The sequence below is a fragment of the Protopterus annectens genome, chromosome 1.part0 (assembly GCF_019279795.1).
Source record: "Protopterus annectens isolate FY-2018-M chromosome 1.part0, PAN1.0, whole genome shotgun sequence".
In the NCBI taxonomy this organism is placed as follows: domain Eukaryota; kingdom Metazoa; phylum Chordata; order Ceratodontiformes; family Protopteridae; genus Protopterus; species Protopterus annectens.
Genome location: NC_056725.1, coordinates 689,146,338 through 689,172,916, shown reverse-complemented (window position 1 = coordinate 689,172,916; position 26,579 = coordinate 689,146,338). Strand labels below are relative to the sequence as shown.

The window sequence follows — 26,579 nt, the reverse complement described above, 5'->3', positions numbered from 1 at the left end:
AAAAGCTTTGTAGACAGGGTTGGTAGTTAAAAAGTTAAGAGAATGAGTAGAGGGATTATTTGGGGTGGAGAGGGATGCAGAAGACTGAAGGTAAAGTGCTGAGGATAGGAAACGTTAGTTGAAGTTAGGAGTGTAAATATGGGAGGTGGAGTGGGTAAAGGGGTGTGATACAGTGGGTCTACTTCAAAGCATCAAAAATACACTTTACCGAATTCCAGATACACAAATCCACTTTAGCGAAAGTGCATTTACATGAAAATGCACTTTTGCAAAAAACATTTCACCGAAGAGCATTTGCCGGTTTCGTGATGCTGTGGTGGTGCAGGTGCATTGATTGTTATGTGGTGTATGGGAGGGGATCCTTTATATAACTTGTTGTTATAGATCATGATACAGTGAGGATAAGGGAATATTCCCTTTTCCCCACTGTAGTGCAATCTCTGAGTTAGTATATATAAGTAAAGGGGATGTGGGGGGTGCAGGGGAGGCTTGTCCCCCTGCATAAATGTGTTTATTGTATTTTTTTTTGCTTTTGTCATTTGATTTACTTTTTTTTGCGAAAGTGCATTTTTGCGTAATTCACTTTTGCTAAAGTGGATTAGTGTATCTATAATTCGCTAAAGTATATTTTTGATGGGTAGAAGTAGACCTGACATAGTTTGTTAGGGGAGTGCAGAGGAAGGTCTATAAGGCTGAGATGTGGTTAGGTAGCAGAGTGTGACTGTGGATTGGATAGTTAAAGGGTTGGAGGTTGGGATTAGTTTATGTGGAACATTTAGGGTATGTGGGGATGGGTGGGAATTGGGGTGGGGTAGGGGAGCAGAGTGTGTCCAAGTGTAGAGAGGGCGAATGGAGCAGTTTGAACCATGATGTGGACCTAGCAGCATGCTCAGAATACAGTCAATCGGTTACGTCAGTTTCCCAGGTCAATGATTTGGTGCCCTTTATGCAGACTTTTCCCAAGAGAAAAATAAGTGAGAAGAGAGCAAGTAGGAGAGAAATTAAGCTATATCCTTTAAACTTTCTGTATTAAAAGGCCAATTTTAAAGAAAATAAAGCAGTATTTTTTCTCTTTTGCAGAGGTATTGCCTATGGGGGTGGGTAGTGGACATTCCCATAGTTTAATACTGTTTGTGTATTGTTTTTCTTTTTTTTTTCTTATCTTAATAAAAAAATAACTTTACATTAAGACACTAAATTACTGTAGAACATACACTGCAAGTAGTTAATTTGTTGTACTACTACTGTGAGGATTGCTTGTTCTGGCAAAATGTTTCAGGCAGTAGTTTCTTTGTGGGCAGGTCTCTTAGAAAAATTACTAATGGGACTGTAATAGAAATAAGATAAATTGCTTAACAAAAGGAAGAAAAGAATAAATTGAAAGTTAAGTAAAGATTAAGTCAGGTAAATGAGGCTAGTACAAACATAGCAAAGTAAGTAAAAACTATAGAAGGTTAAAACTACAAGCCTTGAGCAGACAATCTTCCTCCTGAATTTCTGAAAGTCACAACTGCATCTTTGTCATAGGCATACCACTCAACTAGCATAGATTTTTGCAGAATGTCCAGATTTTTGCCTCATATTTTTGGTCTTTTTCAGAAATGTGTGGTTTTCTGGAAAATTAGTGGCAAATCATTCAAGGCTGAAGTTAGAAAAATTGGAAGTTGGAAAATTCATGCTAATTCTGTTATGCTATCAACTTTCTAAGTTTATAAGAGCAATATTTAAAATTGTCCCTATTTTTGGGTCTTTGTCCAGATTTCTTGCTCTAAGAGGTTGAGAGGTCTGATCATATCCTTCATCTGAATTAATAAATAGATACATTCCATAATCCTGTGACTGAACCATTTGGAAGAAAAAGAAGGTATACATAATTCCTAAACAATGGATGACCCTCTGCTGACTACTCCAGCTTTAGACCAATTGACATATTGTCTTCACTGCCCAAACAGTAGAACAGTGTTCCCATTACTAATTACTGTGATATCTAACATTAGATAATCATCTCTCTCTCTCTCTTAGGTTCTTAAGTGAATACTACGCTAGCTGCTCTGAAGGGCCTAGCCAATAACCTGAGGTCAGGACCAAACCCTGCACCTTGTATCTGTAATGTTAAGACTTTAACCATTATGCTTACCCCACCCCAAAAATGCCATGCTGCATTGGCTGGGAATTGAACATAGGCCTTCAGAGTGACAGGAGTGAATTCTCCCACACAACGTGGCTTTAGTCCTAACCATCTCATCACTGCTGATACCATTAATTAAAGTAGAAATACTTGAACCTTTGTATCATCTTTATGCCTAGACCTGCCTAAAGCCTTCAACACCATTTCACACCAAAATCTGTTATTAAAGCTCTCCTCCTTAGGTCCATCTCCTCCTCTCTCTCCTGATTTAATAGCACCTTATCAGGTAGATACAAAGCAGTGAAATTGCTGCAAGAGTACGCATCATTTCTACCCATTACTGAATGGGTGCCACAAGGATCCATACTAGAATTACTCCTCTGTTTAACGACAAACTACATACTGCCTCCAAGCCTTCCACCGTTATACAGTATACAGACAATTCTCTGCCTATCTGCACAGCCTACAAAAACTGCAAGAAATAGCACAAGAATCCTTTACATTTCTGGAATCCCAGCTAGACAACTCACAAGTTCTACTTAATCTGAAAAAAAACTGCTAACTTTCATCTTATAAAACACTTTCCCAAAGTAAAATTCTTGTAAAAATTACTTTATTTAATAACACTCTAATTGAACAGGTCTTTTTTTACAAAACTCTTAGGAGTCACTACTGAAAACAAAAATTAAATTTGACCTTCTCTTCCAGACTGTTATTAAAAAGAAACAAACAAAACCTTGTCCTCATATAGAACAAAACCCTAGGCAATAGAGAGCACTAGCGAAACTATAGCTAAAACCTACCTCCTAGCTACTATACCCTACAATATCCCTCCCCCCTCTTCATTAACATACATATTTCCACACAAGCACAGCTGGAGAAATGCTTCAATAAAGTAGCTCATTTTGCCGTTAATCACTTCTTTAGAACTCGCTACTCTTAACCAACTCAACTGGATATAGCCTGCTAATCATAGCTGATGGTGAAATGTATTATCCTGATAAGTGTCCAGCCCTAAAAGGCATGCTTCAACACTACTACCCTAGCTCTTCCCTCTAAATACACAGTCCTCTTCTCTGTCACTAAAGCCAAAACCCATCCGGTGCCACCTTATACTCAAATCTGTAGCTACCTTTTGGAATGACTTCCCACTTGCTCTCAGGCTTCTTGAAAATCATCAGGCTTTCAAAATAAATGTGAGAGAACACCTCTCAGTATTGTGGCTCTGTAAGTGTGCTTCTCTGTATTACATAGCTTTCTTCCTTCTCTCCTACTGTACCCCATTCATCCTTTATTCTGTTACACACTATCACTCATGCATCATCCACCAGTTTTTGCTATTCATTTCCATTTACCTTAAAATTTAAATGACTTACTAGTGTGTATTTAAACACCTTTATTACTGCCTACTTATTTACTCTCATCTATTTTGACAGTATACCATTTTGTTTAAATATATTCTACTTGTTTGTTTGATATTGTAGCTATAACATTTATCTTTACTGCATTTACTGGCTCTTTTTTCCCTGGGCCTCCATTGAAAAGGGGCCTTTCTGCCCAGATGGACTTCCCTAGTCAACAAATGTAAAATAAGTAAATAAATACTATATTCAAAAGGTACTGAAATAACCAATTAACCTTCTTCTCAATCATGTACCACTTTCTGGTCTTTTCAGTTCTTAACTGTATGCAGGTGTCATATAATTCACAATTTGCAGCAAAAACTGCAATTATAAAGCGGCAGAAATTGATTGTCTAATCCTGATCATACACACTCAGCCTGAAAGCTGTGTGGTCAGCAGTACCAATACCACACAGTCTGCAGTGAAGTAACAATGTCGATCATCTCACAATGTTTATACTGCTTAAGTTGCATTATTTTTCATTTCTTTGAGTAAGAAAGTTTAAACTATGTGGATGTCTAACTGAATTTAATAATATGTACATATTATATGATGCTTCAAAACTGTAAGAGTCTGTAAATGGATTTACTTCTCCCAAATGTGTTTCTAGGCTTCAATTTTTTTATATAATCACAATAATTTCATACCTGAGCTACGTTTTCTGCTGCAGAATGCAACAGTAACATTTATATTTTGTTTGTACATTGCATATGAGTAGGCAACCCATGTTTGCATACAGGTTATGCTAGGTTTATACTTGCCTGCTATATAGATTTGGTCAATATGGCTTTGCTCCTTTGACCAAGTTATACCAGACCAGAATAACTCTTTCATAACCTTCTTCCAGCCATGAGTCATCGCTGCAGCTTTGCTTAGATCACTGTCTCAAAGGCTTTGGTTTGGTCTGAACTCTGGTTTCTGTTCACACCATTACAAGTTGTATCTGTAAGAAGCAGCTGCTTCTGTCTTGTAAATACGTACTCAGATAAGAAAAATTTGAACACATTCTTTAGGAATAAAAATTGCAGAATAAAACTAAAAAAAAAAAAACAACAAATATTTTTTTCCAAAAACAATCAACCATGTAGGGTCAACTTCAAATGTGACTATAAGTAGCACGGTTGATGTAGGGTCAACATCAGATGTGACTGTAAGTAGCAGGGAGGTTGATGTAGGGTCAACATCAGATGCGACTATAAGTAGCGATGAGGTTGATGTAGGGTCAACATCCAATGTGACTATAAGTAGCAGAGAGGTTGATGTAGGGTCAACATCAGATGCGACTATAAGTAGCAGGGGTTGATGTAGGGTCAACATCAGATACGACTATAAGTAGCAGGGGTTGATGTAGGGTCAACATCAGATGCGACAATAAGTAGCGGGGAGGTTGATGTAAGGTCAACATCAGATGTGACTATAAGTAGTGAGAGTTGAGCTCTTAAGAATGACAGGTGTGGAGGGCTTAACCCATACATAAAATAGTTATTAAATAGATGATATGTTGACAGTTTATCCTGGCTTCATATTAGAGCAATCATAAAATTTACTCTTGCACTTATTTCTGTTGGTTTTAACCAGAGTCTGTACACTTTTAGACATTTACTCCAGAAATGTTGGGCAAACCTATCACTTTGCCCCAGATGGTGCCCTTTGAAACCAATATGCAGTTTTATGCCTTGACCAAAGAGATGTCATAGGTGTTGAGCATGATAAATTTCCCTGCTGTACTTCATGAACACTGAATACTTTTTGTTCTCCACAGGACCTTAACCCATAGCTTCTGTACCAGTTAAACTATTCATTTCATGATACAAGAAGCAAGCAATCCCTATTAGCTGAAAACATTATGGTGCATTCATTCCTAACCATCCATTCCCAACAATGTGAGTTGGGTGACAGAAAGGAGTCCAGTTTGTTGGTCCTGTGGAGTGGCCTACCCATCCTCTGTTAGAACACTTCCCTCTCTCTATGCACCTTCATGAGCTCTGCTGCTTGCTGCCACCCCGGTAACATGTCTCTGAATTCCCCAGGTGGGACATGTGCACTATGGCAACGCTTGCTTCATAGGTCCATGCTCCACAGGTGTAACACCTAGTGCTGCCACTAGGTGTCACCTAGTGGGTAGTGAATGCCATCCCTGCTAGCTAAATCAGGTGCTTGAGCTGCTAATCGAAATTGGATAGCCTGGGTCATAGTCATGGCTTTATCCCTCTACATGTAGTTAGATTAAGAATTTTGCTATCTAGAACAGAGAGAAAAATACATAATGGGTAACTCCTTTGAAGTGGTGGTTATAGAACTGCATGCAGAGTGACCTTTCAATAGTGCATGCTGCTGTGTTACACAAGCAATAATGCCTGATGGGGTGTATATTAATGCGTAATTAACGCCCGGCCAAGGGTGTTATGAGACCTTATGCCAAAGGCCCTGGAATGGTGTTAGTTACACATTAACACACCCTGGAGGCTATTATTGTGCTTAGAGAATGGGCTGTCTGCAGATTTGTTGTGTTTTATATATTTTTTTTTAATATATTTTTGATGTAAAATAGTTCCTCCACCTAATGTTTCAAACTTGCTGTAATATATGCTAATGGTGTTGGAGAAAGTATTTTACATCCAAAATGTATATAAAAATATTGCTTAACAGGAGTAATACATAAGTGCTCACATTGTATGCCTTTATGCAGCATTATTATAAATCTGGAATACAAATGGATGTCTTAATGCTCACGCTTATGAGTGTTTATGATAGTCTATGATATGGCTTTTTATAGTGATATATGCTGATGCTTTTCATAGTCAAGACTTAACACAGCAATTTATGTTTGAAGTATGATGATGTAGTATTTGCCATATAATTCCTTATCAATAGAAATGATGCAAAAAAGAAGGGGCATCACACAGTAATTGCTGGTTCGATAGAAGCTTATCCATGTATGTTGAGGTAAGAGGTCAAGAAGTATGCAGACCTCTTTGCTGCTGCCAGGGATCACTCTCACTGTTCACTCACTCTCATACACAGTCTCTTCTGCTTTCATACACAGAGACACACACGCACACCACACACACACACACACACACACACAGACACACACAGACACACACACACACAGACACACACACACAGACACACACACACAGACACACACACACAGACACACACACACACACACACACACACACACACACACACACACACACCTTTTTTACTTTACACTCACTAAACAGCAAAAGTGCTGCTTAGCCAGTGTAAAATAATGGCTTAATCTCACTGCTCACGTTCTCTTTCTCTCATACACACATACACAGTCTCTTCTGCTTTCAGACACACAAACACATATACACAGACATTCTCTTCTACTGTCATGCATTCATTCACTCACACATGCAGACAGAAACATAAACACACATACACACTTTCTCTGTTTAGTTTATTTTTTTTACACTCACTAAATAGCAAAAGTGCTGCTTAGCCAGTGTAAAATAATGACTCAGTTGATCTCACTTTCACTCTCATGCACACACTTACACACAAACAAATAAATAATTAAATTTTTTACACTCACTAAACAGCAGAAGCACTGCTTAGTAAGTGTAAAATAATGGTGGCCATTAGGTTTTTCGAGTCCGAGCTCCACCGCCGCTTGATATGCAGACTCGTTTTGCAGTGGGCATTATTTCTACATTTATACCCTGCTGGAGAACATTCGTTCTCCAGTCAGGATGTGATCTACCTATCCATTAATATTTTAGAAGTTTTAGGGAACTTTTGCAAGAATTTACAGTTATTTGTATAGTACCCCTTTATGCATATATGTTAAAACATGTAAAATAACAATGTGCATCAGAAAGTAGACACCACCACCTATTTTCATGGGATTGCAGTAATATTAGAAAAGTTCTAGTAAACTTCCATAAGAATTCATTGTTATATGTACCTCTTTCTTAAATATGTACTTTTATTTACTCTCCTCCTTTATGCATATCTAGTGAGATGAATAAATTGTGTATTACATGTAAATAAAATAAACAAAAAAAAGCTGAAAAAACTCACATGAAAACTCCATCCTTGCACATTTAAGCACTTTTTTCATTTTAATGACCAAGACTGATGGGAGTGCTCATTCACATGGTTCCATGAAGGAGTAGCTTTCCTCACATTCAACATGGAGACTGGAAGTGTTTTCTGATAGTGTTCCATCCACAGTAGTTTGTAGATCTGAGCGTATTAAACAAAAGACACACATTGATTGATCTTCATGCCTGATGAATGAACCCTAAAGGTTGGACTGTAATTTTTAGAGTGAATAACCATTTGATTTTAGACAGGATTTCCATCACGACCAAAGACTGAGGCATGGAAGAGGATCAAAAATGAGGGATGTTGTGCAGAAGGAGGTAGTTTCTTCTGAGTTTTCTATTTTTAATCTCACTGATTTTGTATTTTTTAGATGTTCAATTAAATATTTCATGAAAAGGTTTCACCTTTGTTCCGAGTTTTAGAACTAACTTAAGCAAGACATTGATAGATCTCAAATGATAGATTTTGTCAGACACTGGAAATTATGTTAATATATTTAAAAGTAGTACATCTTGAATCATTCATTTTGCAACACAATTCGAACCTTTGAAGATGTTTGTGAAGCTGAAATACAAAATTGGTAAGATTTTTCCTGTTAAACATAAGTTTTTTTAACTTCAAACCTGTTGAAAGTACTATGTAATCCACATTCTATTTATTATTTGGAAATATTGATCTTTAAACCCAACGATGAGTTCTCATCTACTTTATATATATATATATATATATATAATTTTTTGTGTGTGTGTATATATATAGAGCTCTCTCTCTCTCTCTCTGTATATATATATATATATATATATATATATATATAAACACCTTTATGAATTATCTATGCTTTATGAGTTTACGTCTCTAGCATAATAAAAAAATGTGTGGTGAAGGTCAACTTGTGACGCTGAGTAGAATAATGCAGAAGATTTTACATTAGTGAAACAACTGTTAAAATTGTTTTTTGTAGACAGAGGGTATCTTGATGGCTTACTTGACTAAAGTTTCTAATGAAATTAATTTGAAACAGTAGTCACATTTTCCACCAATTTTAAACTCAAAGGTTCCATCAATAGATAACAAAGTTAAGAAATCTTGTGATCTTTAATAAGAGATTTTTCCTGATATATTCCGTAGATACCGCAGGGATTATTCATATAGTGGATAACCGCTGGAAAATCCTATGGGGTAATAGAGATTTAAAGAAAATAGTAGGTAAAGTTCCAGAATTCACAAGAAAGAGAGGTGCAAATTTAAAAACTACTTTAGATTTCGCATTGAAAGATTTCAAAAAAGAGGCACTTTCCCGTGTAATTGTAAGCAGTGCAGATTCATGGAGACTTCATCCTTTTTCGAGGTTATTAATGTAAGAAAAAAAAACTTTTTATGTTAATGTTTATTAAACATGCAAGTCTGAATGTTTGGTTGACTTGGCTAACAGCACTTCATAATTGTTGATTTATGTAAGGAAGATTGTTAGAAGTTTAAATGAGAGGATTTATGAACATGTTTTAGCTATTAAGATAAAAAAATGAAAATAATGCTCTGGTAAAACATGGTATTAATTGTGTTTCTTTAAAAAAGTTTTTATTTTGAGTTGTAAAAAGTTTTTCTTAGGATTTTAGAGCAGGTAGTGTCAGCATGGCTCCAGAATGTAATGAACTGCATTGGCTGGTTTTGTTAAAAGCAGGGACTAGCCAAGCTTAAATGGTCATTTAAATATTAAATGTAAACTTAAAAAGAAAAAAAAACGTATATATTTTTATTTCAATGAATGGAGGCTGATGTCTTTCTATTAAGTGTTATATGTCTTTGTGTCTCATTGGATGTAGGCTGGTGATGTCATTCTGCTTGATATTATTGTCTCATTGGATGTGGGCTGGTGATGTCATTCTGCTTGATATTATTTATTCCCCTCAACTGTTGTTTCTCAAGAAGTCTTGATCATTAAAAAGAACAAAAGAGCTCAAATGTGCAATGATGGAGTTTTCGTGTGTGTTTTTGAGTCTTAATTTTGTCACACTTACAGACTTGCTTTTAGTGTATAAAAGCAGTTTATCTCAGAAAAGAAGCGATATTATATATCTTTAAATGATCCCAATAATATCAGAGAAGTTCTATACTCATACTCCTGAATGTTTATTTTCCCTTTTTATGCATGTGTTAAGATGTGTAACCTATATGTCCTCTCATAGATGGTCAGTAATTCTTATTGAGCACAAATTCACTTCATAAAAAAAAACAAAAATAACCCATAAATAACATTGAAGATATTAAAGGTTAGAATGACATTGGAATAGTGAGAAGTGTGACATGTAGTTGGTAAAACTACCTTTGTAGTAAACATGTTCTGAGCAGCAATACATTTACAGCTAGCAGTACATGAAGGAAGTGATGTGTTAAAATGGTGCATTCAGAAGTTTTTTTCTTTTTTGTTTTGTAAAAGAGAATTATTTGTAAATAGCAAGAACACCAGCTGAAGGCCGTTGACACTCTTCTAAGATATAAGATAAGTGGGGTTTTGGTTTCATATTGCTGGTTGTAAGTGTCTTTTTGACATTATAGATAATTTATTTGCTGTTCCTAAATTTTTTTTGTGACGGAGTAGATCATTTATTTCAAACCCAGTGTAAAAATTGCAGAGTAAGAGGTAACAGAAAGTACTGTATTCTTCTCTCCAGTGTCCTCACATGCCCTTAAAAGGTTTACTGTTGTTACACTTGACAGCATTTATATTAGATATAAGAACTATGATCCCCTCCAAGACAGACTGTAAAACTAACAGCAAAGCTAGGTGAAGAAGTGTCACTGTACCTCATTATTCCAACAGTCTTTGGTATATGTAGGGTGTGTGTGTGTGGGCACGTATCTCTCTTTTATATATATATATAGTCATTATACATACACACACACACACACACATATATACACACACACACACACGCACAAAGACATCGAAATATATATATATATATATATATATATATATATATATATATATATATATATATATATATATATATATAGATATGTATATAAATAGATATAGATATACACATATAGATATGTATGAATAACTTATATGCAACGTATTTTATACATTATCATGAAATATGTTTGTTTCTTTGCAGTTGTGTGTCCACTACTATGCCAAAATGGAGGTGTCTGCATACAAAAAGATAAATGTCTTTGCCGAGCAAATTTCACAGGAAAATATTGCCAGATATTTGCTCCTGCTGAACAAATGAAGACACAAGCCACAGCACAGCATCAGAACATCACCTCAGCAGTGAAACAATCTGTAACTAAGTCGGTGTACACTTTGCCACTTTCTAATCACCGTCCTGAGCATGATGGTAGGTACTGCCTGACCTATAAAGATACAGGACCATGAAGTCTGTGATGGACACACAGTGTTCCCAACCAGGATTTTCTTAATGACAGTCTTAGTTTCACAAAACAGTGCATTTGTTGAGATCACTTTTGGTTGATACAGTTGTTAGTTTGAGAGATATACACATGTCATGCGTGAAACACTGAAGCTGAAGTTACTAGTGTTTGCACATGAAATATGCTTCATACATAGAAGAATTCTGTTGTAGATAATGACCTATGAAGGCAGTGGTAAACAATTATAAATGAGATTTGAGATATGAGAACAGAAATAATTTTATGAATGGCAGTTAATGAAATCATACTAGAGTCTTCTACACTCAAATAGGTTCAAAAGAAAGCAAAAAAAAAAGTACTATTTTTCCATATGACAGAGCACTGACAGGTGTACATTATCCTAACAGGAATTCTCTTATGTGGTCATCTATTTTAGAATCCTCCAGGCTGTATATGTGCAATATGGATTCCATAAGTCACTGCAGGAGCACTTCATGTCAGTTCCAGTCTCCTCTCTGAAAGTATACAACCTCTTAGCACATGAAATCTGGACAAAGCCTGAAATTATTGGGGGGACAAAGGCCCAAGAGTAGGGACAATTTTAAATATTGCTCTTATAATCTTCGAAAGTTGCTAGAACACCAGGAATTGTCTTAGCATGCATTTTTCTGAAGGATATGAAATCTAAAACTCAAACACATGTCATTTATTGCCTTCACTTCTCAGTGATTTGCCAGAAAACCATAAATTTTATGACAAAAAGGCCAAATATATGAGGCAAAAATCTGGACAGTTGAGAGGTATGTCTGGAATGCACTTTATTTATTTATTTATTTCCAGTTTGATAACCGGGGAAGTCCACTGGGCCCGAAAGCCCGTTTTCAGTGGAGGCCCGGGGAGAAAAGCTCCATGATAATACATTACACACAAAAACATAGCAGAAAAGCTCTAAACTAATACATTACACACAAAAACACTCTCTGTTCTAATAGCATAGTACTTTAACAATCTCCAAAAAGAATGAAGTACATTGGGCAGTATACATAAGAAAATGATATATTAATGCAACTGTAATGTTAGTAGAGTAAGAAAGAAAAAAGGAAATTATGGATAGAGTTTGAATGCAAGAGCAGAGAAGCATGGGAGAAGTGAAGGAGAAGCAAATAAATTAAAGGAGAAGAGGTGTCCAGAAGAGGACAGAAAGAGGACAGATAAACTAATGTTCATTTTGTGATTGAGTCCAGAAGAACACCTTATGTAAAAGGCAAAAGATTTAAAGGTGAGAGTAAGCATACAAGTGGGCAGTGGGATAAGAGCACCTGAAGGAAAGGGAACGGGGGGGGGGGACTAGGATATACTGAGATCCAGGTAGGAAGTATGCAATTACATTTCCAATTTTGGGAGAGGTGAGAATGGAGAAGAGATTTGAAGTGTTCATAGTTTGTAGTGGCTCTTAGAAGGGGAGGAAGGGAGTTCCATTTTTTTGCTGTAGTATAGGAAGGTAGGAGTTGGCCAGGGGGTCGTTTGGGTTTGTAAACTGAAATGGTTCATTTGCCAATTACAGGTTGTATCCTATCTTTTGACTTCTAACCATTTCATGACACTCGCCTGTAAAGCAGTCATGTAAAAGTCTTGGTTGCCTAGACTTTTTTATATTATCCCGGAATGATTTTGAAACTTCTAGTCTGACTCCTCATGAACTTATCTGGTCTCACTTATACCTGCATCCTATATACAAAGGTTAGAATCTTAAACCGTAATACAAAATGACTATGATATATTGATCAATGACAAGAAAGAAGAATCCTCTTGGATATTGCAAGTGCCTACATTCTCAACCCTAACTGCTGTAGCACACAAGCTTTATGGAGCCTGATTCAGGATTGTTACAAAGTTTTCAGTAATCTGCTACCACTGCTCAGGAGAAACTGCACTTATTTGTGGCTACCCCTCTTTCCTGTAATTCATCACTATCTGTAGTACCTGAAATAAATTGGGTATGTTACTTCATGCCACATTAACACAATTTATCATTATAGACTTTTGTTACTTAATTTTGCAGTACTGTGTGTATTATGCCCAAATTTGTTTTCTCTTATATAATTCTTAGTGTGAGACTATGTGTATTGTCACCAAAAATCAATAGGCTTTGAAGACTCTTTCCCCTCTATCTGTCCCTCAAGATATACCTGAAACTGGCCCACCTCTAGCTATCTCACAAGACCAAGTCCTGAAAATGCTATCAAAAGCTAAAACTACAGCATTAATGGGTCCTGACAATATCCCTGGATGCATATTGTATAGCATGAAGCATGATTTAGCCATACCTCCAATAATACTGTTTACCCTCAGTTTCCATACAGGTTTTGTACCAAGCAAATGGAGAACAGCTACATTCATTCACCTGCATGAGGGTGGACCTTCCATAAACCCAGGTAATTACAGACTCATACATCTGACCATCAACCAATTTAAAGTATTTTTTTTAGAGATTCTCATTCAGAAGTTGATTTAATTAACTGTGATGATAGTATGAATACTTTGTGTGAAAGTCTTTATACTTGTGACTCTGATAGCTTGCCTAATGCCTATTGTAGATTAGATACACATAATGTTTGTATAAATACTGATTTTCTACCACCTTTTTTTGAATGAAGAAGTAGCCCATTGTTCTAATATGTTAAATTATGTGATAGAGGATGTGCTTTCTAACTTTAATAGGAATAGACATCTAGTTAATTGTAATTTAACTGTTATGGAATGGAAAACTCTTCAAAATGTAAGTAAAATGAGGGAGATTGTTTTCAAACCCTCTGACAAGGGAAACAAGTTGATTATCATGCATTATACCCAATATTTAGATATGTGCTTGGAACATTTAGAGGATGATGAGACATATGATAAGATTGATGTGTCCATGTATCAGCAAGCCTTGGTTGAATATGTTGAGTTACTACATAAAGGTAATAGACTTGGATATTTTTCGGATGCAGATGTAAAAAAGAATTTTTAACTAGATGGATGTAAAATGGCCTACTTTTATTGCCTCTCCAAGATACATAAAAATCTAGTTAAGCCTCTGGGGAGGCCTATAGTTTCAGGTTGTGAGTATTTTACTCACAAGTTGGGTTCATTTTTGCATAGTTATTTAGCACCTGTCGTTTACATCTTGCCATCCTACAGTAGTGATGTATTTGACTTTTTTGGCTAAAATAAATTATGTTAAGTGGAATGATATGTACCTTTTCACTATTGATATTAAAAGTCTCTATACTAATATTAGCCATAATTTTGGCTTGGAAGCCTTAAGATTTTTTTTTGGGTAGTTCACCAGTAACAGAATATATAGTTGAATTGGTATATTTTTGCCTTTCTCACAACTTTTTTGAATTTAGCAACGACCTTTATATGCAGAAAAAAGGCACAGCAATGGGGGCTGCATTTGCCCCCATGTATGTCAATTTGTGCATGGGTCTTTTTGAGAGTGAATATATTTATACAAATAAATTTTTTTGTGATCATGTCATCAGATATTTCCGATATATTGTTGATTTAATTTTTATAGCTAAAGGTGGTTTAGAACTGGTATCTCATTTTGTTAAAATGTTGCATAATAGGTTTGGTTTGCAATTTGATGGTCTTAAGTTAGGTATGTGTATTCCCTTTCTGGATGTGGTTATTAGTATTAAACATGGTACTGAATTATTCACTTCTGTACATAGAAAATTTGATCATGGTACACAGTATGTACATGGTGATAGTTGCCATCCTTCACACACTATTGCAGCACTCCCATTTGGTGAGATGCTTAGGATTTACAGATTATGTGATAATATTTGTGATTTCAGATGGGAATTAGGAATAACTGTAGATATGTTTTGTAATAGAGGCTATAGTAAAAGTTTACTTGAAAAGAGTTGGAATAAATTGTGCAATGTTTCGACATTAATGATAGATATTTTCTGGCCCCTTTTAGATCTAGTAATAGAAATGACAAGGACATGATTTATTTTGTTACAACTTTTGGATGTTTCAGTAATATAGTTATAGAGCAGGTAAAATATCATTGGAAATATTTGTGTTCTTTAAAAAATGTTTCTTCCTGGTTGAATGCCACTCTTGGTGTTTCATATAGAAGGGGAGAAATATTCATAACTTCTTAGTGAAGGGTAGATTTTGTATGCCATCTATTAATGTACCACATAGTTTACATCCTACAGGGACTATTTGTTGTAATAAGTGTAAAGCTTGTAAATTTACAGTTCAAAGTTTTCCTAGTATTAATAATATTTCATTTCAAACTTGGAACAATTTTTCCTGTGACACTCAAGGTGTTGTGTATGCCCTCAAATGCCCCTGTAATTTATTTTATATTGGGGAAACAAAGAGGGCATTTAAAGTGAGATTATTGGAGCATGCAAGTGATATTTATAATCAGAAATTATAAAGTTCTAGTGCAACACATTTTCAACAGTTTCATAATAGTAATAATGAAGGGTTACAAGGCACTAATTTAGAAAAAAATAGATGTGTCATTATATGATATAAGTAATCTTAAAAAAACTGCTTCTGTTTAAGGAAGCAGTATACATTCTTAAGTTTGATACTTTATACCCACATGGGTTGAATGAAGAGTTCAATTGGAGATTGTTAATTTAATTGCCTAATTGTTTTATTGTCATGTTTTTAGTATTTAGGCAAGTTCTTTTATGATGTTTCTTTACTCCTTGAAGGCTTTTTCAGCCTAGATGTCAGAGAGAGAGAGAGAGAGAGAGATTTTTGTACTTTATTGAGCAATAAATTTGCTGTGGAATCTGTGGCTGGTCATATTTTATTCATACATCTGACCGGCCTCATATGGAAAGCCATAAAAAGACTTATCATAGAACTAATCAATAGGGACATAGGGAAGCTCCAAACAGTGGAACTGTCTTAGTGTGGATTCATCAAGAGTAGATCATGCTTACTCAGTTTGGTGGACTTTTTTGAAAAGGTCACCAAAGCAGTGGATAGGTAAAATGGTACACACCTTATACCTCAACCTGGCCAAAGCTTTTGACACAATTCCCCACTCAGGCATAGTAGAAAAGCTAAATAAACTGGGACAAAATCTCTGTGTCAATTGTTGCATTGATATTGGCTCACATATAGCATGGAGGAAATCAAAACTGGGAAGTTGCCTCCACCAAGAGACCAGTCACCAGTGGAGTCCCCCAGGGTTCTCTGCTGGGACCTTTCCTGTTTGACATCTACTTCTCTGAAGTATAAGTCAATATCAAAGAGCTCTGGCTGACCAGGTTTGTGGATAATTCCAAGCACTGAATCCCCAAATGGCTTGGTCATCCTGCTGTAAGGTTGTCCCATATAAATAACTGTGTTCAAAATCACAGAGTGAAACTAAATGCCAAAAGTATATTACTGTATTCTTTCAGAAGTCATCTATCCCAGGGAATTACCAGATTGACATTATATGCCCCTGAAAGTTGGTCTTGTTTTTCAGGATTTGGGAACTTATGTGGACAGTGACCCAACCTCTGAGCAGCATGAAAGAAAGTCCTTTCATATTGCACAGCTTATAAAGAAAGGGGTTGTATCTAGATCTATAGATATCATTGCCCCCCTTTATAGCCCTCATTAGGCCAGTCTTTCAGTATAATACCCCCTTTGGCATGTATCGGTCCTGAAATATGCAACAATTGGAATGCCCAAAGAGATGCCTTATTAAAAGGATCCAAGACCTAAACAAGATGTGCTGAATGGACTTACTCAAAGCTCTGTCATTGTACTTGGCATTTAATGGACTGCTGTGTCTGGAATACTAGGCATCCTCTGACCCAATACAGCTGGTTTTACTGTACATCAGCAAGTCTAATGTCATCAGAAATACCCAGTCTATGCATCAATACAAGAGTTTGGATAAGTAGTTGTAGCTCGCAGAAAATACTGCTGCTGTCGAACAGACTCCCCAGCCATGTAAAACAGAATTCATCTGTATCCATATTCAAGAGCATGAATGGTGAATGGGACTGCCCCCTGTACTGCTAATGCTTTAGCCCATTCACAGGTCCCTACAAATTATCTACAGTGGTATCCTAGTTGTTTTCACTAGGGGTAGTATATAATCAACAGTAGAATGGGTAAGGCCAATATCTAATCAAATGGGATAGTTAAATTTGAGCATAAAAAGGGAAAGTGGCTAGGCTTAAAATAGTCCACAAGGGCAGCTAGCCTAGTACTTACCTATGAGTAATGCAAATACAAAACACCCCTAGAACCTTTGTAGACTTGCATTCTACCATGAACATTTTCAATTATTATGTGTCATACAATGTAAAAAAGGAAACAGATTATATCATTGAAGTTTCTTTTTTTCATTTTATGCTCTGTATTGATTTTTTTCCATATTTATTGAATGAAACATTTGCAAATGAACCTCATTTGTGTACAGAAGCAATATTTCAATAAATGCATTATGAAATAATGGGGGAAACCAAGTGATAGAAATAGCATATTTGAATAAAATGTCATCAATGGACCTTGTAATGTATACAAAAGCCAAATACAACAGATGAAGGATTTATACTTGTTTCTAATGAGATATTTTGCTCATAAGTTTATAGGTTCATAGATTTTTACTAGGCTAACGACCACAAGGCCTTTTTAAGCCTAGCCTTGATCAGAAATCTATGACAAGTTCTGATAACCTCGATAACTGTAAACATGGGCCTGGGAGATGAACCACTTACAAGGTTACATGTTTCCATTAGAGACATAGGTGCCAAACCAGGGATGAATTTCCAGTCTCACATCCAGTTGTCCAAGTTGTGCTTGAATTGGGTTAGGGAGGAACTCTGCTTCACATGGATGGGGAGCCTGTTCCATAGATGGGGTAGTTTCTGGGATACATACCTATCTCTCCAGCAGGTCCTATGTATATCACAAGCAAGGTTTAAGTCTTTAGAATGGGTAATTCTGGTGTTGTTTGTTTTGTGGATATACAGGAGGTCCATCAGAGTGAGGTCCGATAATGCCGTTTATGCCAGGCATAGATCTCCCCTCAAAAGCCTGTAAGAGACCGAATACAGGGATAGGGCTTTGAGGTGGTCTGCATAGGACATATTACTTGTGCCCTGTATTCTTTTAGTGAAGAACCTCTGTGGACGTTCCAGTTGTTGGATATGCCTGGTTAGGTACATACCATAGGGGGCACTGTACTCAATAATAGGTCTGATGAATGCCAAATACAGTGGAACAATGACTTCGTTGGACTTAGATGCCATACCTTTGTTTAGAAGTTGTGCAACATAGAATGATTTCCTCACCACTGTAGACACATGATGAACAAAGACTAGATTACTATCTATGTATGTCCCTAAGTCCCTGACCACTGGGTCAACTCTAAGGGGTGTGTTGCCAATATGATAGTTACCAGGGGGTGGATGACTTCCCAAAAGATACTATTATGCATTTCTTGGAATTTAGTTTTAGTTCATGGCTCTGACACTAGTTGTTTGTCTGTGTCAGCCCTTCTTGGAGAACATTTGTGTCAGTGTGAGATTCAATGACAGCTCTTAATTTGCAATCATCTGCAAATTTAGTCGGCCAGAGACCACTGACATTGGCCTTGACTTCTGAGAAGTAAATGCCAAAAAGTAGCTTCCAAAGACTGATCCCTGAGGGACTCCACTTGTGACTGGCCTCTTTGTAGAGCTAGACTCCCCAGTTCTAACTTCCTGGGACCTGTCTGTGAACTAGTTGGCTATCCACCGGGTGACCTAAGAATTTGTACCTAACCTTTTGAGTTTGTCAAAAATGCCCGAGTGGGGTATCGTGTCAAATGCCTTGGCCAGGTTAAGGAAGGCAGTCTGAATGATTTTGTCCTCATCCATTGCTTTGGTGACCTTCTCAAAGAAGTCCACCAGGTTGAGTAGGCATGATCTGCCCTTGACGAAACTAATCTGGGTTGGGTCCAGTGTCTGGAGGTTTACTATATCTCTATTGATCATCTCCATGATAATTTCTTCCAGAACTTTACATATAAGACTAGTGAGACTTATGGGTCTGTAGATGGCCCACATTTCTGCAGAGGTATGACTGTTGCCTTTCTCCATTCATGAGGCATAAAGCCTGATCGGATGCTACAGTTAAATAGTAATTCCAGAGGCCCTGATAGGTCATGTTTCATGCTATTTAGAAGGCATCCTGCGATATCGTCTGGGCCCATTGATGCAGTGTTCTTGGTCTTAGAGAGAGCATTAAGGACCTGTTCCCAAGTGATAGTAGGGGAGTTATACTTGATGATATTTTGTGACGGAAGGTTGAGGGGGGGGGGTAAAGCTGGAGTTGAATTTGCCAGCCAGGAGGTTTGTTATAGCTTCTGGCTCAGTATAGGTGGTCCCATTTGCAATGAGCTCTGCACACTATTGTGCATTGCCTTTGAGGTTGCGGGCATAGCTAAAGAATGCTTTGTGGTTGTCCTTGGTCTGGGATGCCAAACTTACCTCAAATCTGGCTTTGATAGACTTTATTTGTCCTCTGAATTTAGTTTGATGAGAGTGCTTTTATCCTGCTGGGTGCTGCAACTTCTAATTTTTGCCATGATTTTCTTCCTCCTGTTATACAGCCTACTGATTTTGTGATTCCACCAGGGTGGCTTGTTTTTTGAGTTAGTTCTATACTACTTCCTGGTGGGTACAGCTGCCTCTATATAACTATTAACATGCTTGTACAGGGTTTCTGTGAACAGTTCTGCATAGGCAGAAGTGTTCTCAGGGTTTATGGGGGCTTTAGATTCTGCCAGGTTCTCACTTAATAGCAGAAAGTTAGCCTTAGAATAGTTCCTGAATATTCCAGGTTTATCTGGGGGGTCCAGGTTTTATTTTTACTTCAAGGAGACCATTTTTTGGTCTGACCTTACCAGGGAAGGCATTACACTAGGGGATGTGCAGCAGTCTCCCTATTAGTGAGGACCAGATCCAGTATGGTTGCACCCCTGGTATATAACTGTGTTTTTACCAATGTTGTTGGCATAAGCAGAAAGACATTGAATAATGTTTGCCTTGAAACATTTGCAAATCATTTGCAATTTGGTTTCTTTGTTAATCTGTCATGTTTTTTTCAAGAACACCAGAAAGGAAAATATGACATAGTGTCTTGTATCAATTCATGCAAATGAGGAGAAGTGTGTGTGTGTTTGTGGAGTATTCTTACCAATTATCAGCTGCAGTGCCATGGTGATTCAGAGACGTGTAAGAGTCACATAAAAAAAAAGCTTATTACTGTCTCATTCAATTGTCTCTTAAATGAAGCCTTAGCACAGGACAACTACGTGAAGTGCTCTACTACCAACTCATGCAGTGCTGTCACACAGACACACATGCACCTGCAGACAGACAGACAGACATGCACAAACACACATTCATGCTCACCAGGACAACCCCCCCCCCCCCACACACACACACACACAGGTAATCTCATACAGTGCCCACACAGAGAAGCACACACACATGTGACATTGGGCCATATGAGAAAGGAGGCAGTACTTATCCACAGAAATGGGTGAATACCATGAATCTTCACTGCTCTCCACAAAACAACACAGTAGATATTTACCAAATCACTGTACCATGCTATTTCAATCACTGTGTATAGGTCCCAGCCAGACCATGTGGTTAATTTACCTTAGCCACAGTGTCTCCCAGAATTTTGTATTTGCATATGATAACATCCAAGAAGACAAGTGTATTACTACTTATTGGTGTCGTATTATACTACTGTAGCATTACTGCAGTATTTAAATCACTGCCTCATAGCATACAGAATAATCCCAGTAGAACCAGGATTGAACAGTATTTTACTTATTTCTGAATACTGTGTTTGTGTGTGTGTAATACATGTTTAAAGAAGACATTTATGTGGTGGTATAGCATACACTGGTAACAAAATGAGCCACATTTTCTATCACCTTTTGAACATCAAGGGGAATAACTTAAAAATGTTTAAAGCATGCAAAAAATAATCCCATAGACTCCACATTTCTGAGGGCTTGCCTTTCACAGTCCCCTAAGTTATACATTACTAACTCCATGGTAACATCACACTACACTAAGTCTATAAAGTCATAGTGAAAGTTAGTTTGACTATAGACCAGAAAGTGCAATCGTTAGTGAGCTGTTGAGCCCTCACATCATGTAGCTGTCTCAGTGGTACACACACACACACACACACACACACACACACACACACACACACACACACACACACACACACATATATATACACACACACACACACACACACATATATATATATATATATATATATATATATATATATATATATATATATAGATGTATATATGGATCTACTACTATTCACCGAAAGCACATTTCACTGAAACACATTTGACCGTGCAGTTTTCACCAAAAGCTCATTTCGCCGAAAACACAATCCACTGAAACACATTTCACCGAAAGTTGTAGGTGGCCTTTACCCCACTGTAGTGCAACCCTGGAGTTAGTTTATATAGTAAGGGTAGTGTGGGGGCGTAGCCCCCCACATATTTAAAATATTTTGAATTATATACATGGATACATGTAATTTCAATATATTACTTTTCTCTGACAATATATAAATAAAATATGTGGGGGGCTATGCCTCCCACATCCCCCTTGTGGGGGGCGGTGTCCCCCCCTTACTATATATACTAACTCCAGGGTCGCACTACAGTGGGGTAAAGGCTATCTACAACTTTCGGTGAAATGTGTTTCAGTGAATTGTGTTTTCGGTGAAATGAGCTTTCTGTGAAATGTGCACTCTAATTTGATTTTCTGTGAAATGTGCTTTCAGTGAATAGTAGTAGATCCATATATATATATATATATGTGTGTGTGTGTGTGTGTGTGCAATACCTTTGTGATTCAGTATATGTAATCTATTCTAGCAGTAAAGTTAATGGACTCACTGCTAATTCTTCAGCACCAGATAAAGTGAGAGATCAATAAGCTGAATTGTGAGGGAAGCCAAAACATTTATCTGTTTGTATTTTTTGTTTGTTTGTTTGTTCTAGGCAGTTAAAACTGTCAGATACTCTAGAACTGAGGTAATATGAGTGAAAGGATGTAGCAGAACCAAGGTCAGTAAGTCATATAATGAGGTTCCACTAAAGATAAGTTGCTCACAAATGTTGGCAAGCATTTGTTTGGTCAAGTGTCTTGTTGTATACTTCTTGGCAGGAACTACAGGATATACATAACACTGGAGAAGTTAGTTAAAAAAAAAATGCTACCGACAACTGGATACAAGCTACTTTATTAAACAAGTGTTAAGCACTTTCGACCAAAAAGATCTTATATCAGTACAACTGAATCAATTTAAATACTGTCAGTTAAAATCACATGACATAATACATCCAATCAATAATAAATATCCAGCTTAAAACACAGTCATTTGCAATTTTTAAAGTTGAATTGGTGATTTAAAACCACTTTGTAGTTAATGTTACTGTTCGGATCAGGTGGGGTATAAGTATTGAACATAATCTTCCACTGGATTGTAAAATCAAGTTCCCCCTCCTTATCTCCATTAAAATCTTTAAATACATAATCAATAACTGTAAAAATGTACTTTTTAAAATCTTGACATTCTGCTGAATGTTTGACTAAAGCATTCTCATAATTCATTTTAACTGCATAGTCATGTTCATGAACATGCTTCCTAAGCTCCTTATAGTTTTTCCTATGTAGAATGATTTACATGAAATGCAGTCAGCCAAATAAACTACATATTTAGAAACACAAGTGAAAAAGACAGGTACACTGTAAGCTCTGTCCTCCCCAAAATATGTGAAATATCGACTATCTGTAAAGTACCTACACATGGCACAACTCATACATTTGAATGTACTTCTTTTAGTGATAAGTGCTGTATTCTGTTGCACTTCCATTAATGACTTGATATTGTGTGCTTTTTATTTATAAATAAAGGTTTGACTCCTACTACCTTCTTAACTTCCTCATTAGCTGACAAAATTCTCCAGCTGTTACTGATGATCCGCTTAATAGCAGCACTGTCCCGTGTGAAAGTCAAAAGCATAAAGAGAGACCAGTTTGTTGTGTTTTGAGTTATCACAGACAAATAATTCACAATAACACCTGCCATAATCATCTTAACTACTTCACTGGGATACGCTCTAAAAGCACATCTGTCATGGAGTACTTTGGCAAACTCATCCAAAAAGCCAGCAATCTCATCAGTCTGCCTTTAATAATAATGTGCTTCAAATAAGTAGGATGCATGCTGGAAAAAATGCAGTATTGGATTAGTAGAACAATTTTTATAACTAATGGTGGAATATAACAAATGAGTTACTTGCTTTATGTACACTTTTACATCTAAAAATTGAATGCCCAACTTATTGGTATTAATAGAAAACTTAAAAAAATAGTATTTTCATTCATATTCTGAAAAAAATTGGTTCAATTCAGTTGCACCACCCTTCCCAACAAAAAAACAAATCATCAATAAACCTATAGTAATGCTTCACTAACTCATATCTGGCAGAGTGAGCAAAATGTACAATTCCCAATATGCCATCACTAAATGGGTATAACTTGGAGCCATACATGCTTCCATCACCCCAGTAATAATGAACACATATCTATACTACCAGTTTTAAAGTTAAGGGTGGCTAAATTATAATTCATTACACACAGTTCATTACACACATTTTGCTATTTTAATTTCTCTGATATAATTTTCTATGGGATAAGAATTGCCTTGATTTTTCATACACAGTTTTATAGATGTATTTTTCACTTATATTACTTCAACATATTTTAAATTATCCTTCTTAGCTTTTTAAGTTTTTCGTGTCATCTATTAAAATAAATTTTAACTGTTTTTATAAAAAGGATTTATATTTTTAATCCTTAGTTCTGAATTCATTCACGAACGTTTAGTTTAAGGAGGATCTTTGACCTTTATTCTAATTACTATTTATACTGTAATTTCCTTTTTGCACATGGTTCTGATGAAGTCCCTATAGTAGTTGGGATGAAAGTGCTAAACCATTGGTTTTGTTCATAGGTTCATACTAGGCTATCTGCCCTGGGGCATTTATAAGCCTAGCCCGATTGTGTTTGGCTTACGCCACCCCTTGATTTGAGTATACTGTGCCCTTTTTAAAGTTTAGTTTACTGTGCCTCTGTCTAATAGTGACACGGAAGGAATCCCCGGGACAAACCTACGATCCCCCATCCACTCATCAAGATTCTTCTTGAAGAGAGTCAGTGAGGTGCTCTGCCTAACATGAATTGGAATTCTATTCCAGAGCGAAGGGAGCCTCTGGGTTATGAATCTGTCCCTCCAGCATGTTCTATTTATTTCTGTGCTGAGGTTCAAGTCCCTCGAGCGAGTGGCTCAAAGGGATTTAGATTTACTGAGGTGGAGCATGTCCATTAATTCTGGGTTGGACATAGCTTTATATGTCAGGCATAGATCGCCTCGAAGTAGGCAGTATGCAACTGAGTAGAGCTGGAGTTTTTTTAACCGAGCAGCATATGGCATCTGTTTGAGTCCCTTGATCCTCCTGGTGAGGTACTTTTGAGGTCTTTCTAATTGCTGTAGGTGTCGGGTAAGGTACATCCCAAAGGGGGCATTGTATTCTATGATGGGCCTGATGAGGGATGAATAAAGGGGCACGATTACCTCTCTTGATCTAGATGTGAATCCTTTCATGATGAGGTGGGCTATGTAGAAGGTCTTTCTAACCACTTTGGCAATGTGGTTGTCAAAGGAGAGATTGCTATCAACTTGGGTCCCCAGATCCCTAATTACTTTCGCTGTACTTAATGGGTTACCACCTATGTGGTAATTTGTGGGCACATTGTTTTTGCCATGTTTTTATTTTTATAAATTATATTATATTATTTTTATATTTGTTGTGTTTTTATTCATGATTAAAAGGAAGTTTATTTTATGACCTGCCTTGCTGTTTCATTTCTATACACTTACATGAGTTGAGTTTTTGCTTTGTTTACTTTATTTTCCTTTTGGCTGCATGGTCACACATTGCATCTTTTTAACTGTCTGAAAATGATTTCATGCAGTTGTCTCTTGAATCGCTATTCATAAAGGGAAATTGTCTTCATGACAGCCATGGTCCTATCTCAGCACCAGTTTCACCCTCTCTCTTGTCTATCATTCATCACTTGCAATAGGGCACGACTGATAGTAGGTCAGTGATGCATTATCACCCTCAGTTGTGCATCTGCCTGGATGTAGATGAATTTTCAACTCTAAAAAATGTATGGGTTCAGCAACAAACAATGGGTACCTTGTTAAGTACCACCTACCTCAATGTATAAAGATGTTCCTCAGGAGTTCATGAGCATCCTGATTGTCTCTGTTTTGCATATCCCAAAGTTGTCAATATATTTATGTATTTGTATTTTACTTTCTAGTATAGATTAGCTTGTATTACAAAACAGTTTAGTTTTGTTCAGGTGGTAACCTTTGCTACCAATCATTTCAGGGTTACTTTGAATTTCGTTACTCTATAGGTGTAGCAGCCATTGACCTGATGATGCTAATAGTCTCCTTGTTTGATGCCTGCCTGCTTCACTTTGCAGCTGAAATCCTGCCTAGTGGTTCCTTCAGTCTTGAGACTGGTACAGTGCAGGGATTTTATTCTTGCCACCTTTCAGTTTCTCTGTCTAGTGTTACATTAGTTTCTTCTGAGGGTCACAGCAGATGAACCACATTTGCCAAGCTCTGACTCTAATTCTGCCTTTAACACATTCTGTTCTTTTCTGCCCATGCTATATTTATCTGGTCTGTTTGCTAACACTTGTGTTCTGAGCTCTGGCTTCTTTATTGGGCCAGATATAGGTTGGAGGAGAACAGATGCTGCCGCTTCCACCTGTCTGAGGACTATTATATGTTGCAAATGGAAATCATCCAGCAAAAGGCTATTTTTCAAGATTCCTGGTGTGTCCAGCTGATGTACCAGCAAACTGTGGGTACCTTGTTAAGTTTATATATTGTCTCCCAAAATGTACTTTAAGGTTGTAGAGAGAGAGAGTGTGTGTGTGTGTGTGTGTGTGTGTCTTATCTTGACTAAACGAGTGTGACATCACCACTTCATTCTTTCTAGCTAAGCTTGCCTGCAGCCAGTCTAGTTTAGAGCACATATTACCATATGGGTATACAATGGTACCAAGTATACTGTTAGGCTATGATCTGAGTTTGCTGTGCGGCTGATTATTTTGAATTTGTATCTTACTTTTAATATATATTAGACAAAAGCACATAGACCTATCTACTGACAAATGCTGTAAAATCAGAATAGTGCAATGGTTTTACAAGCATTTCAACATTCTGAATATTTTACACAGAGAAAATTCAGTTTAAGATTCTCTGCTGCTCTGTCACAATAAATCAAATTGAACTCTCAGTTAATGATGCGATTTGAATAGACTTTTATATAATGGAGCACTCACTTCCCAATAACATTCCTTGACACACTGAAGTTAGATATGGGTAAGGAAAACATGTTGTGGACTCAAAAAGTTATGATTCAGGAG

General features: G+C 36.8%; 1 protein-coding gene across 1 annotated transcript in view; it reads left to right on the top strand.

Annotated features, from left to right (window-relative positions):
- The first annotated feature begins 10,711 nt into the window (after nt 1-10,711).
- LOC122793921 (latent-transforming growth factor beta-binding protein 4-like) overlaps nt 10,712-26,579 on the top strand; it is a 2,484,519-nt gene continuing 2,468,651 nt past the window's right edge. Inside the window, exon 1 of the mRNA XM_044062009.1 lies at nt 10,712-10,961. Coding sequence (XP_043917944.1) covers nt 10,712-10,961 — 250 coding nt within the window. The remainder of the gene's footprint in view (nt 10,962-26,579) is intronic.